At 45.5% G+C, this 14,438-nt stretch overlaps 1 protein-coding gene across 2 annotated transcripts; it reads left to right on the top strand.

The window, feature by feature from the left end:
* The first annotated feature begins 204 nt into the window (after positions 1-204).
* Positions 205-14,214, top strand: ETHE1 (ETHE1 persulfide dioxygenase). Of its 2 annotated transcripts, none has more exons than XM_081921709.1 (7): positions 205-240; positions 7,460-7,604; positions 9,036-9,184; positions 9,459-9,588; positions 10,915-11,004; positions 12,579-12,695; positions 13,708-14,214. In XM_081921709.1, exons 1-7 carry the CDS (start codon positions 220-222, stop codon positions 13,758-13,760), a joined length of 705 nt encoding a protein of 234 aa, XP_081777835.1. In that variant the 5' UTR covers positions 205-219; the 3' UTR covers positions 13,761-14,214. The 2 variants fall into 2 exon arrangements, with proteins under 2 accessions (XP_081777835.1, XP_081777834.1); XM_081921708.1 differs by lacking the exon at positions 205-240 and adding an exon at positions 2,388-2,601.
* Positions 14,215-14,438: the final 224 nt, after the last annotated feature.

Raw genomic sequence — 14,438 nt, 5'->3', positions numbered from 1 at the left:
CTGGACGTGTAGCAAATTCAGCATTTTCCTGGCATGCAAACATCTAAGCTACTTTCCACTGGTCCATCTAGCTCAGTATTGTCCACACTGCCTTGGCAGCAAGCTATCTAGGATTTCAGACGAGGGTTTTCCCCCCAACCTGCCTAGAGATTGAACCCCAGGACCTTTTGCATGCAAAGCAGTTTCTCAGCCACTGAGCAGCAGCTCTTTCCCTCGTTAATGTCTATGTTTCAAGCTAGGGTTAGTCATACACCAGGAGCGGGTCAACGTTTTAAAAGGGTGGGAGCTATTTACTGATGCTGTATTAGGATGGATGGGTGTGTGAGCATTATTATATACAATCGCCTTTGGAAAACCTCTTTGTGTTCCAGAATAGCCTCACATTAGGTCAAGGCCGTTTTTACTAGGGGTGAAACCTAGACATTTAGACTTTCTGCTGAAATTTGCTAGAACCTGTTCTGCCTCCTATACAGACATCCCTGCCCCGCCCCTAGATAAAACAGGAAATGTCAGTTTGCAGCCTTTTTAATAAGTAAGTAAAGAATAGAGGCATTTTTACCTGCAAAAAAAGAAGGCTGTGTGCAATTCAGTGGTGGTGTAGTACTTAGAGGGTCCAACAAGGACCTAGGAGAAGAGGGTTCAAATTCTCACTCGGCCACAAAGCTCACTGGGTGACCTCGGGCCAGTCACTGCCTCTCACCCTAACCTACCTCACAGGGTAGTTGTGAGGTTTAAATGAGGAGGGAGGCAGAGTGCCATGTATGCCCCTTGAACTCCTTGGATAAAAAGTGGGATATGAATGGAATAAATAAGGAAGGAAGCCCAATAAGAGACCACTTTTTCTACCATGATCTGCTGTGTTGCAAATAAAACCTCTTTCCCCGTTCTCTCTTATCAAAAGTACCCACCCACACAATGCAAAAAATAAAATTAAAATGTATTTCCCCCCTGTCTCACGCAAGAATATTGTACATCTCTTGCCCTTTGGGCTATAGAAAACGGCAATGTTAAACATTGAAATTGAAGCGTAATTGCACTAGTTAAAGATTTCCAGCTCCCCACCCTAACAATAATGTATATATACACCTCGACTGTGTGCTCTGGCTATGTATATCCATACCCCTCCATATTGTATTGCACCAACAAATCCCACTGCCTCACCTTTTACACACAGACATGCCCTACCCTCTAGTGCTCGCACAGCGTTCCCCAAGTCACACAGCAAACTGCAGTAATATCCATGTAGCTTAAGTACACACATTTTAGCGTTGTAAAACAGAAAAACGAGGCTGCCCTTTGCACAAAGAACGATAGCATGTAATCGTTGCAGGCTTCTTGATTACGAGAACCTCCCTGCACGTAGACTTTACACCTGCCGGTTCAGCTCTACTTTGAGGAAGCCAGGTGCCCTTGCCTACCTTTGATTTTAAAAGTGTTATAGTGATGGTAATTCATTGATATGAACGATATACCCACTTTGTGAATGTGGATTAGACTGTCCTACTTTGTGAGTGGAAGCATATATAGTCTTAGCTATAGTTATGCTGCTGGGACAGGTGCATTGCATTTCAGGGGTGGGAGGCCCAGATTTTTTGCACTGGGCCATGGATCTTCTGGCTCCCCCCCCCCCCATTTTAAAAACCTTATTTTTTAATTTATTTTAATTTGCTTATAGGATGCTCTTGCATGCTGCAAAGTGCAGTGCAGGTGATGCCAGAGACTTAAACATGCACCTTTGCAGATAATCACACACAGACAAATAGTATTCAACAGTGCATCTTAGCCTTGTGCTCTGATTCAATTAAATACTTCACAGTGGCCAGTCCCTAAGACAGTACTGATCAGTGACTGCAGAAGGTGGGAAAGGTAGGAACCTTAGGCAGGAAGAGGATTGAATAAAGCCTAGCCAACGGAAGATATAATATACTGCAAGGCAAAAAGGTGAAGGTTCTTCATTGTTATCCATGTGTGCATGAATGGACTTTGTGCATGAATGTGTGTTGAAGGGGGTGAACTCAGCCAAATGGGTTTCTCTGGAATGTATTATCTGAGCAATCAATCATCTGGTGGAGTCAATCTGGTGGAGTCCATAAGAACGCTCATTCCTAGAATGTGTTTATCTGAACGAGTTGGCTCTCTAGCTCTTATCGCAACTTGTGGCAAGGGTTCTGTGCTTTGCCCTTGGGACCAAAGCCCAGGTTAAGAGTTTGTTGCCAGTAAATCTTGTGATTACAGTAGCATTAAACAGGAATTTTTGGCACGCCAGCTCTTGCTCCTGCATTCATAAAAAGGTTCATCGGTTGGCAGGAAAACCCAAAACAAAAAGAGGGCTCCTGCCGGTGCGTGGCGCTTTAAGGAGGCTCGCAGCCCGCCCACTTTTCCGCCGCCGCTCCTGACCCAGCCTCTGAACTTTTAAAGGGCGTCGCTCCTCTCCTTTCATTTCCACCAAGTGTGGCGCGCCCGATGTCTCTGTCCCGGAGATGCCCTGCTGCAGCCGCGGCTGCTCTGCGGGTCCTGGGCGCCGCTCCGGCCCGGGCCAGCCTTCCCCGGCGATGCTACTGCGTCCGCACCGCTCAGCGCCAGGGGCTGCTCTTCCGACAGGTGAGCTGATCCGAGGCGCCCCCTCCACCACCGCGAAGGGTGGCAGGCAGGATCGGGACCCTTCTACCCCTCACTTGAAACAATAACAACAGCAGCAGCAACCTTCCATTGAATTTATTTGGCAGTACTGTTGGTTTGGGTGTGTGTTTGTGCTTCTGTGGGTTGCCAACGTTTCCCATCCCATAGGGCTCCTTTGCCTCTGTGCATGGCTGCAAGGCAAGCAGAACTTTTACAGTTGCGAAGCTGCCGTCTCCGTACGTTTAAACTAAAGCACATAAACACACACGTACGGATTCTGGGAAGTGTAGTTGTGTTAAGGGTGCTGGGAAGTGCAGCTCTCTGAGGGCCAAACTACAGTTCCCAGGGTTCGTTCTTTCTTTTAAGGAAAGGGAGGGGGGCAATTCACTTTGAATGTACAGCCTGTATGCAGCTGGAAAGCTCTGCTGAAAAGCTCCAATGGCTGGATTTTTGTTTGCTGTTCAAGATAACTGGAAACCTAGAGGACTTCCAAGTGGGTGCTGTTTGCTGTTGTGGGATCAGCATGCATGCATGTTTCTCTTGGCAGCTACATTGTGGGGGCAGAGGAGCTGGGATTTTGGGTTCCATTTCCTGGATGCCTTATCTTCCTTTTCGCCATTTGTTCCCGGGCATGTAGGCTTCAAAGTCAGCTGAGTTCACAGAGCTTCCTTCCCAGTAACTTCTACCCTGCTTTTCAAAGCTAATAACAAAACGTACATTTACATGCAATCTTTTCTTCCAAGTGGTGTGCATCATTCTCCTCTTCCCCCTGTAACCCTCACAGCAACCCTGTTAGGCCAAGATGAGCGCATACAAGCCATCTCCTAGGGACCGAGGTCCCCTCGACCCTCCCCCCAAAATATTTGAGGGCTCCAGCCCCCCCCTGAAAGTTGATAAGCATTGCTATTCAAATGGTATGCATGTCTTATGATAGATTATGCGGGGTGGGCCTTACCTGCCCCCCATATTTTATTCAAGTTGGCAACTACTCTATTCTGAACTTACAAATGGAAAGTGTAATGCCGGTGGTCAACAAGAGGTTCAAAGACTCTCTCAAGGCAAATCTTTAAAAATGTAGTATACCGGTAAACACTGGCAACTGGGAAACACTGGCCTGCGAGCGCTCCAATTGGAGAACAGCCTTTACCAAAGGTGACATGGGCTTTGAAGAAGCTCAGACTCAGGATGAAATGGAGAAACGTGCTAAGAGGAAGGCACGTTTGGCAAACCCTCACCATAATACAGTGGTGCCCTCGCAAGACGGAAAACTCGCTAGACGAAAGAGTTTTCCGTTTTGGAGGTGCTTCGCAAAACAAATTTCCTATGGGCTTGCTTCGCAAGATGAAAATGTCTTGCGAGTTCCTGCGGGGGTTTTTTTCCTTCCCCCCCCCCTTTTTCAAAGCCGCTAAAAGCTGCTAATAGCGCTAATCCGTCAATGGGCTTGCTTCGCAAGACGGAAAAACCGCTAGACGAAGAGACTCGCAGAACGGATTCTTTTCGTCTTGCGAGGCACCACTGTAATAATAATATAATAATAATTTATTATTTCTATCCCGCCCATCTGGCCGAGTTTCCCCAGCCACTCTGGGCGGCTTCCAATCAAGTGTTAAAAACAAAACAGCATTAAATATTAAAAACTTCCCTAAACAGGGCTGCCTTCAGATGTCTTTTAAAAAGAAGATAGCTGCTTATTTCCTTCACATCTGAAGGGAGGGCGTTCCACAGGGCAGGCGCCACTATCAAGAAGGCCCTCTGTCTGGTTCCCTGCAACCTCACTTCTCGCAATGAGGGAACCCCTAGAAGGCCCTCGGCACTGGATCTCAGTGTCCGGGCTGAACGATGGGAGTGGAGACACTCCTTCAGGTATACAGGACCAAGGCCGTTTAGGGCTTTAGAGGTCAGCACCAACACTTTGAATTGTGCTTGGAAACGTACTGGGAGCCAATGCAGATAATGGGAGCCAACGCAGACCATGATCAACTCCCGTCTGGAAACCTATGTGGAAGGATGTGTGGATCCAGAATTGGCCTCGACAGTCTCTTACGGACTCACTGTTAAAATCGTGTTTATGGAAGACAATCTTACTCAGCTACGAGTGATTGCCAAAGATTCAAGTTGGCACTCTTGGCTGAGAGGCAGAGAGCGGCCCAGGGTCATAAGAGGCTTCCCATAATAAATAAGTAACACCATATAGGAGTGCACCCTAGTTTTCTCTTTCTTCCCTCTGCACCCGAAATGTAAGCATATATGTGCTTGACTGCGGCTGAAGCTGGCCCTAAAATTAAGGTGTCAGATGCTGAGGGATATTGGGAGACAGGGCTGTGTGTACCACGCTGAAGTAAGACTCAGTTAAAGCACCATGATACCACAGTCACAGTTTCCTTCAACAGAATAATGGGAGCTGTAGTTTAAGGATCATGAGAATTGCTGGGAGTCCTCCCTATTCCCCTGACAGAGTTGCAACCCTCAGAGCTCCCAAAAGTAGAGGGACTGATTGTTAAACCAAGTTCGAAACCGGAGCTCTGGGAGAGGAACGGGAGTCTCCCAAATACTCTCAGCACCCTTAACAAGCTATAGCTCCCAGGACTGGGAATCCAGGACTGTCTATAGTGCTGTTCTGCTTTAAATGCAGAGTCCAGACTGGACTAGCATTGGATAGAATCCTGTATAATCAGGTCTAATACAAATGTTTATTTACTTATCATTTATTTTGCTAAGTTGTAATACATTGTCTTTCAATTTACTGTGCTTTCTTAAACACAATTGTTATATATTTCTCTTGAAATAATTACCATAAATTAAATGTTTTGATGTGTAGGGACCCTTTTTTAGGTTATCATATTACAGTATTGTCTCACTTGTATTGTTGACCATCTTGACATTTTTAAAACAACAGCAAAGCTGGACTCCAAATCCCTGATTCTCGCCCCCTCCCTTTTTTTTTTAGCTGCCCTTTCTCATAAGGTCCCAGGTTGGTTTGCAACGACATAATACACAATTATTTTATTATTCTAGCTGAAGACCTTGTAACACTAATACCAATAAAATAATAGAGAACATGCATCCATGCTGTAAAAGATACCGGAGATACCAACATCTTATCTTAATTTCAGACTGAACTTTATCTATAGTTATGCAGACTTTTAAAACTTTCAGGATGATAAAACAAGCAAACCATGTTCAAAATGGAACACAGTACTGGAGTGTCTGCCAGATTCTTGGGGCTGTAATTGGTTTGATGATTAACTGCACCTTCTTGACCCCTGGGTCCAGCCTGCTTGGATATAAGCAATGTTAGGAAGTAAGTTCTTCTGTGAGTAGGTTTAGAACTTACGACCTGCATCAAGAATACCGATAGAGAAGTCAGTGGTAGGAATATAAAGTGCTGTGCCATTGGAAGAAAGCCTTGCTAAGATCTGGAGAGTAGCCAAATTGGGCAGGAGTGGAAGATTGTGTTACACCTGAGCGATGCGGGAGCAGGGAGCAATTAGGCACATTTAAAAGATCATGGCCATTTCTTAATTTTATACGAAGAGCCTCAAACCCAGTGCATCTCTGGGATTGTAAGAACTCAAAGAAAGCAGCGCAGCTTTGAGAATTTCGGTCCAACATCTTGATTCAAAATGGCATATTCAAGCATAGTAAAAAACCAGCTCCGTCATCTCAGGTGCCGTCATGCAAAATTTAGCTACAATGCATTACGAGGTGTCCCAACGCATAGACAACGGGCAGGCAAGCAACTTTCCTAAATAATATAATTCCAAATGTAATGTGGGTATTTTTATATAGTAGGTTAACACAATTCATAGACCGCTTCATCAAAGAAAGGAAGAAGAATCTTTAAGCAGCTTACATAAAATGATGCAAATATGTAATAAGAAAGTCAGACGCAGTCAAAAAAATTAAATGTATGTAACTTCTTAAAACTGCAGAAAGACCAGAAGAGATTTTTTTGTTTTTGTTTTAAAGCAAGTATATGGAATAAAAATCACATGTGTGGCTAGGTTGGCCAAAACAAAATATTTGTTTGTTTGTTTTTAGCAAGTGCCTAAAGCAGTACAACGAAGGCACCTCCCTAATACTACCCTGAAACCAGGCAGGCGCCTTCACTGTATTCTTTACAGCTCCTGCTAAAAACATGCTTGCTTAGGCAAACCTATCCAGAACGCTTGGTGGGTGTTTTAATCTGGATTTTAGTTTATCATTGACTGTAAATATTTTTTTTCCCAAATCTTTTAAATAGTTGTTTTAAACTGGTTGTAAATATTTTTTTCCAAATCTTTTAAACAGTTGTTTTAAACTGGTTTATTTCATTGTTTGTTTTTTTCTTTTTGTAAACCGCTTTGCGGTTTAGTTTAGTTTTACACTCAAGTTGTATATATAAATGTTGTGAAATAAAGAAAATAAATAGACCCAGAGCATAAAAGAACCAATGCTGAAAGATCCAACTCCTTACATACGAAGGCACGTAAAATATTTTTCTGTTGTGGGAGTATATTTGTGGATGTTAATTTGGAAAGAATATAAATCAAGAGATTCGCCAGGGCAAGGGATTAGAAGCTCGCTTCCTGCTTTAACCACTAGGCCTGGTGTGGAGGCACTCTGGCCTATGTGCTGATGCACTTCATGTTGCCTTTGGCTTACGGCCTCCAGCTTCTTCTCCATGTGACTGTGTTGTCACAGTTGTTGCTATTATTAGGGGCAGGGGTCCTTTTCTTCCTAAACGCAAGGGCCACTGAAGGAGGGGGCTGCTTTGGGTGGAGAGGGGTCCTCAGACACTTCCACCTATCACCTTTCATGGACTAACCAGATATATCTCTGGCATTTCCCCCCCCCCCAGCTCTTTGAATCAGAAAGTTCCACATATACCTACTTGCTGGCAGATTTGAAGACCAAGGAGGCGGTTCTGATAGACCCAGTTCTGGAGACAGCCAAGAGGGATTCGACACTGGTGAAGCAGCTTGGTCTGAATTTGGTATATGCAGGTGAGAGGAGGAGGTTTTTCTTCGGTCCTGGATGGATCAAGGCAGTTGGAGTAGTGTAATATGCTCCCAAGGAAGCCCACAGGTTCAGAATCCTTGCATTTGTTTACAAAACCCTAAGCAACTTAGTTCCTGGCTAATCTAGGTACCACCTGTACCCTTACAGCTCAGCCTCATCACTCAGAACACCTGTAGGAGCATTGCTGGTCACCCGCCATGATGGTCACCCTCATTTGACATCAGTGTGAAAACATGCCTTGGCCCAGTGCCATGGGATGCTCTTCCGAGAGAGATTCAGCACGGCATCCTCTATTTCCACCTTTAAATGTTTGATGAAAACTCAGCTATGCTGCCAGGCTTATGCAGACAATTAAGAAAGCATTCCCTGTAATGGTTAGCGAATGAGCTGTGGTTTTAATTTTTTACTTGGTTTTTATTGCATGTGTGTGTGCATTGCTGTAAATCACATTGATTTTTTTCCTTTTTTTGAAGTAGAACAAAACCTCATTATTCCCTCCTTGCTCGCTCCCTCCCTCTCTCCCTCCTTCTTTCCCCCCTCAACCGCACAACATCTATGACAATAGGGTCTTGTATGGAATGTAAATAAAGTGTGAAAAGGACTCTATGAATTGAGAGTAGAGATACTATGTGTACTTGTACTTGTTTATTTATTTTTTTAACACAATAACATCTTTAATAAAAACAAAATTTTAATACAGTCATACCTCGGCTCCCGAATGCCTTGGGAGTCGAACATTCCAGCTCCCGAACAATTGAAAACCAGAAGTGAGTGTTCTGGTTTTTGAACGTTCTTTTGGAAGCTGAACGTCCAATGGGGCTTCCGCAGCTTCTGATTGACTGCAGGAGTTTCCTACAGCCAATCAGAAGCTGTGCTTTGGTTTCCGAACGTTTCAGAAGTCGAACAGACTTCCACAACGGATTACGTTCGACTTCTGAGGTATGACTGTTTATGTGTACATATAATGAAATTGCAAAAAGAAAAGTGGAATTTTTTTTTCCAGCTGCCAAGAACAGCTTGGTCAAACCTGGCCTTCCTGGGTATTGCTAGGTTAAAATGGAACAGAAAGGAAATGGTATATTCCACTTTCTACCACTAGGTAGCGGAAGAGTAGAATAATAGAATTGTACCTTTGAATCAGGAAGGAGATGGTAACCATACTGGCCCAAGGCATTTTGGCACCTGAGGCAGCAAAACGGCCTGGCCTGAGTGTGGCGTTAGATCTGTGGTTCTCCAGAAACATTTAGAGGACCAATCCCATCACCCCTCAACATTGGCAATGCTGGCTGAGACCAATGGGGAGTTGGAGTCCCAATAACATCTGGGGCAGGGCACAGGCTCCCCACTTCTTTGTTAAGCGCTTTGACCTTTGTGTCTTGCAATAATAACCTCAAGCTTCTTTTCCTCTTTCTCAGTCAACACTCACTGCCATGCAGACCACATCACAGGCACCGGATTGCTGAAGAAGCTTCTCCCAGGTTGCCGAAGTGTCATCTCCAAACATAGTGGCGCCTCAGCTGACCTCCTAATCCAGGAAGGGCACACCCTCAAATTTGGGGATTTTGTGAGTTTGTTTGTTTGTTTGATTGATTTTACACCCCACCTTTTCCTCCAGGGAGCTCAAGGTGGTGTACACACGGCTCTCCCCCTCCTCATTTAACCCCCACAACAACCCTGTGAGGTTGGTTAGGCTGAGAGACTGCAGCTGGCTCAAGGCCGCCCAGCGAGTTTCACATCTGAGTGGGGATTTGAACCCTGGTCTCCCACTCTAAGCGCTATATCACACTGGCAATTCCAAGGCTTGAGTCTCATGGCATGTCGCCTTGCTGTCGTTGCAGGCCCTGGAAGCTCGTTCCACCCCTGGGCACACGGACGGATGCCTGACGTATGTGCTGAATGACAAAGGCATGGCTTTCACTGGCGATGCCTTGCTGATCCGGGGCTGTGGACGGACGGACTTCCAGCAAGGTACAGAGGCCTTGTGGATCTAGTTATATCCAGGGAGGGTGGTCATACCAGGGTGGAGTCTGATCTGTTGCAAGGAGGAGGGAGCTATGGGATCTGGGTCAGTCATAATGGCTGTCATCTGTATTAGAGGGCAGCTGCAAGATTTATGGGGAGACATGGGCTGTCGTGTTCCATTTGACAAATGATACCCATATTTTTTTGCCTTAATCTGAATGTGCCTACCTACAATAGCACTGTATTTCTCCCTGGCCACAGTCAGACCATACATTTGAAGTACTATGGTACCACTTTAAACAGTCATGGTTTCCCCCATAGAATTCTGGGAGCAGTAGTTTGTTAAAGGTGCTGAGAGTTTTTGGGAGCCCTTTATTTCCCTCACACAGAGCTACAATTTCCAGAGTCCCTGAGGAAGAGGGACTGATTGTTAGACCACTCTGTTTATTGTAGCTCTCTGGAGCAAGACTCTTTGAAGGGGAAAAATATGGGATGGTGTTTCAGTGAAGACAACATCATGTGGGTGTTGTGGATAAGATTTACAATAAGCTGTTGTGTAGAAATGTGCAACCACCTCTGCAAAAGAACAGCCCTGTAAGGGGTGTATGTGTTTTCTTCCTCCCCACTTCGAATGAACACTTAATGCCCAGAGTGGACCTCACTGGTCACCCCCTAATGTCCACACACATCCCATTAATGTGAAATGGGCTTTTATGCACCTTCCATGCATCCAGAAATGCAGATTGCCTAGGGTTCTGAATGCATGAAAGAGCCTTACACATTTCTTCCTATATACATAAAAATCTAATGCTGTCGTCATGCTTTGCAGTTCAGGTAGCCACACCAACTGCATGACAAACAGCAGGCAGGAGAGCAAGGAAGCAGCACTGATGGCAGACATTTAACAGATGAGGGGGAGGTGCTACACAGAGTGCTTTAGTCAGCTGCTCTAAAGGCCCCCCTCCCACTGTTAAAAATGGGTGACAAGGGGGTGGGTGTAAAGGTGGTTGGTCAGATATGGGGAAAGGTCAGTGGGCAAATTGGGAGACAGCGTGGGCAGCCGGTGGCCCACTATATGCTCCATAGATGCTTTCTTTGCACTAATGCTTAAGACATAGATGTCAGGGGCATGGCCAGAGGGCATACTGTTGGAGTCAGGGCCCATATGCATAGTGCTTCTCCGTCTCCCTGCCTGCCTATGCATTCACTGAACAAATGGGAGGAATGTGTTGAAAACCCTTGTCTAAAGCAGCTGTCCTAGAGAATCAGGTTGGCAAAAATAGCTGATGTTGAAGGAAACTTGGCTCAGCAAGGCTCTCTGTCTCATCCAAGGCAATCCAGAGACCCTGTATCGGTCGGTCCATGAAAAAATCTTCACACTCCCTGGCCACTGCCTAATCTACCCTGCCCATGACTATACTGGTAAGTTGGGGTCTCAGATTTGATGCTGGGGGGGGGGGGAGCAGCACTGTGGTACAACGGGCACTGGATGACAATGCATGTTCTCACTCAGTTCCTCATTTTCCTTAAATATCTCTGTTGCGATCAACACAGTGCCTTGTGGTTCTCTTAGAGACCGATAGATTTACTGTGCTAGAAACTGGAGAACCCTTCAACAGATGCACAAAGTGTTGTGTTGTTGTTTTATTGAATGAAATTTTATCAACCACTTCATATCCCCAAAAAAGTGCTGTATGTGGATTTAAAACATTAGTATGCAACTGAACAGTATATAGATAGAAAGGAAGACAGGTTGTTTTACAGTTCACAGTGTGCATGGCTGGAATCAACTCATAGGAAGGCTTCTTTAAATAAAAGTCTCCAGATTAAGGACTGCTTCACTAGTGTGTTTCGTACATGAGAGTGTGCTGGTGAAGCAGCACCCAGCAGAACTGAACCCTCCTGCCCTCTTCAGTGCAGTCAGAAGTGAGGGTGGGCCATATGCTTAGGGTTAACTGTATGCCTAATTAGGGTTTTAAAAGAACCCTATTTAGACATTAACCCCACACCCTGACTTGATTTGGGCTCAGGTTGATCTGGGTGTTTCTCAGATCGGGGCAGGGGTGTGCACAGTTGACATACACACACACACACACACACAGAGAGAGAGAGAGAGAGAGTATACACATTAGAGCTACAACTTTTTTACAACTCATGTTCCTGTTGTGTACTTAAATGAACCTTTGGCTAAAAACAAAAGGAATGAACTTTCATTTCCAAATCTTTTGAAAACAGGTCACCCCGAAATAAATGTCAATTTTTTGCATATGTAACTATAATGTGTCATGTAATATGCATAGCATTTATTATAATACAGGAAAAATAGAGTTTGCAAATTACTTGTACAATGTTCTGTACATTGTACAATGCACATCACTTCTTATTGGCTGTCATAAGTTGAGATTGTGGTTTGTCTTTCCTTTTGCTGCAGGCACCATAAAGTTTATCCCTTTATGATGCAGGAAATCATTGGGGGGGGTTGAGGGGGAAAGTCAAAAAGTTACAGTATACTTACAGGGACACATAAACATAGGTGTAGAAGGAAACATTTGTAAAAGTGAAGTCGAGAGGTCATGAAATGTGAGAGGCAGTAGATCTGTTCAGGCATTTGAGATGGATTCATGAAGAGGCTAGCGAAGGCCCCATTGCTCCACCAGAGACTTTGCCACATTGGCCAGGAAAGTGAGGGTTGCAAGTGTGTTGAGCTAAGTGATGTGAGGAGCCCCGAGGTGGAGCAGGAAGGGCCAGAGCATGCAAGGATATTGGTGGCAGGGCTGCCTGCTTGTTTATAGTCACAACAGTAGAACTCCTGAATGAGACCAAAGTCTGTGCTATGCAAATCTCAAAATGTCTGCCTGCCAACTGAGGAAGATAATTCCCACATTGGTAGGCCCAAAGAGCTTTGCCTTGATAAATCCATGTGAGCCTTTCGGGTGCCACGAGACTCTATTTTTTCTGTCCTAGCCCCCCCTGATGCATCTCCTCCTCCCTTGCAGGCCAGACAGTGTCCACAGTAGAGGAAGAAAAGACCCTGAATCCTCGCCTCACCTTGCCCCGAGATGCCTTTGTTGAACTGATGAGCAACCTGAATCTGCCCAAGCCAAAACAAATAGGTGAGGCTGGCTTCTGGTACAGCAGAGCAGCATTTATCTGGAGGCTGCCTTCTCTCAGCTGCAAGCCAATATCTGCTCCGCTATTGTGTCTTCCTCAGAAGGATCCTGGGGGCTGTGGTTTGGAAATGGTGCAGAAAATTATCTCGTTGTCCTAACCTCCTCCACTTGCTGGGCCAAGATAGCTTGCCCTATCTTGAGCCAGATGGTTGGTCCACCTAGCTGAGCATTGTCTAAACTGGCCGACAGCAGCTTTGGGGGATTTACAGCAGGAGTAATACTCTCAGCCTTGCCTAGAGAGGCCAAGGATCGAACCTGAGCCACAGCACTTCCCTTAAGGAATATCCAAGGGATTGGCTATTCCTGTGCTGGACATCTTAAAGCACAATCCCCCCAAACACTTCCTAGGGTGTAAGTCTCATAGAACACAGTGGGACTTACATATGAGGAAACAGAGCATAGGATTGAGTATGGTGTACCTCCTGATGTGTGTTTGTTTGCATTTATATCCCACCTTTTTCTCAAGGGGCTATACATGGTTCTCCCCCTCCTTAATTAATCCACACAACAGCCCTGTGACATAGGCTAGGCTGAGAGGTTGCGACTGGCCCCCAAGGTCACCTGGTGATCTTCCTGGACAAGTGGGGATTCAAACCCTGGTCTCCCAGGTCTTCGTCTGGCATTCTAACCACTATGCCACACTGGCTGGGTTGCAACTGACATCATCCCTGACCGCTGGGTGTGATGGGTGTTGGAGACCCTCAGAATCTGAAGGCCCATTAAGTTCTCTGGCTCAATTCCTTTGGCACTTTAACTTGGGAGCAAGTTATGTTGCTGTCTGTAGGACTTGCTTCAGAGTAAACCAGAATTAGGTTGGGCTGCCGGGGTGCTTGGTGGCTGGTCTGAGAGGTGGGCAGCCATGACTTCTTGGGTTCTGTGTCCAGCCACAGAGGGAGGGTGATTCCTATAGGAACTCAGGGGAAATAATCTTTCTGCTCCCCCTCATCTCCTGCAGATTTTGCGGTTCCTGCTAACCTCAAGTGTGGGGTCCAAGATGTAGCTGCCTAGATGCACCTTCTGACTTCCCAAAGATACAGGTGACCCTAAGGCATCCCTTGCAGCAATGGGATGGTTTCATGGCGTACAAACAATCTCCTTATCACACTCTGAAGGAAGATGGCAGTGATTTATTTGGAAAGACGTGTGTGTCTTCAGATACACCCTAACTTGGTTTGGTTCCTGATCCTCCTGCCTATTGTGATCATCAACCTCTTAATTCCAGCTCCATGACCTCAGTGGCCCACTTTTCTTTGTCGATTTGCACTGGCTGGACTTTCCCAGCTCAACCAGGACCCACATGATGTTTTTGTTTTCCAAGTATGCACTGCGTCGAGATTTCTGTTGGGCCTCGAGATTCCTTGCCAGAAGACAGAGTCCCTTGCACTGTGAATGTTCTGAAAACTCGGGTTTTGTGCCTGAGAAACTCTTATCGCTGAGAAAAAATAAAATGCATTTGTTGTTAGTCGGCTTCGCTTCTGGATAGTATGGGGTTGATTTGTCTGGAGCAGCAATGGGAAATCTTGTCCTTGCGGATGGCGTTAGCCAATGGTCACATCCACACCATGCATTTAAAACACACGGGAAACCTGGGAGTTGTAATTTGCGAATGGTGCTGGGAATTGTAGTTCTGGGACAGTTAAGCTACACTTCCCAGAAGCATTTGGTGGGATCAATGTGCTTTAATTT

Source organism: Podarcis melisellensis (assembly GCF_964234715.1).
Source record: "Podarcis melisellensis genome assembly, chromosome: 8".
In the NCBI taxonomy this organism is placed as follows: Eukaryota; Metazoa; Chordata; class Lepidosauria; order Squamata; family Lacertidae; genus Podarcis; species Podarcis melisellensis.
The sequence above is the reverse complement of the archived record's forward strand: the minus strand, read 5'-3'. Positions and strand labels throughout refer to the sequence as shown.

What these genes read in the sequence shown, in the direction of transcription:
- ETHE1 (XM_081921708.1), top strand. Translation starts at nt 2,464, where the DNA reads ATGTCTCTGTCCCGGAGATGCCCTGCTGCAGCCGCGGCTGCTCTGCGG. An exon ending in CCCTGCCCATGACTATACTG is followed by an intron (nt 11,005 to 12,578) that starts GTAAGTTGGGGT and finishes CCTCCCTTGCAG; the next exon opens with GCCAGACAGTGTCCACAGTA. An exon ending in GCCCAAGCCAAAACAAATAG is followed by an intron (nt 12,696 to 13,707) that starts GTGAGGCTGGCT and finishes CATCTCCTGCAG; the next exon opens with ATTTTGCGGTTCCTGCTAAC.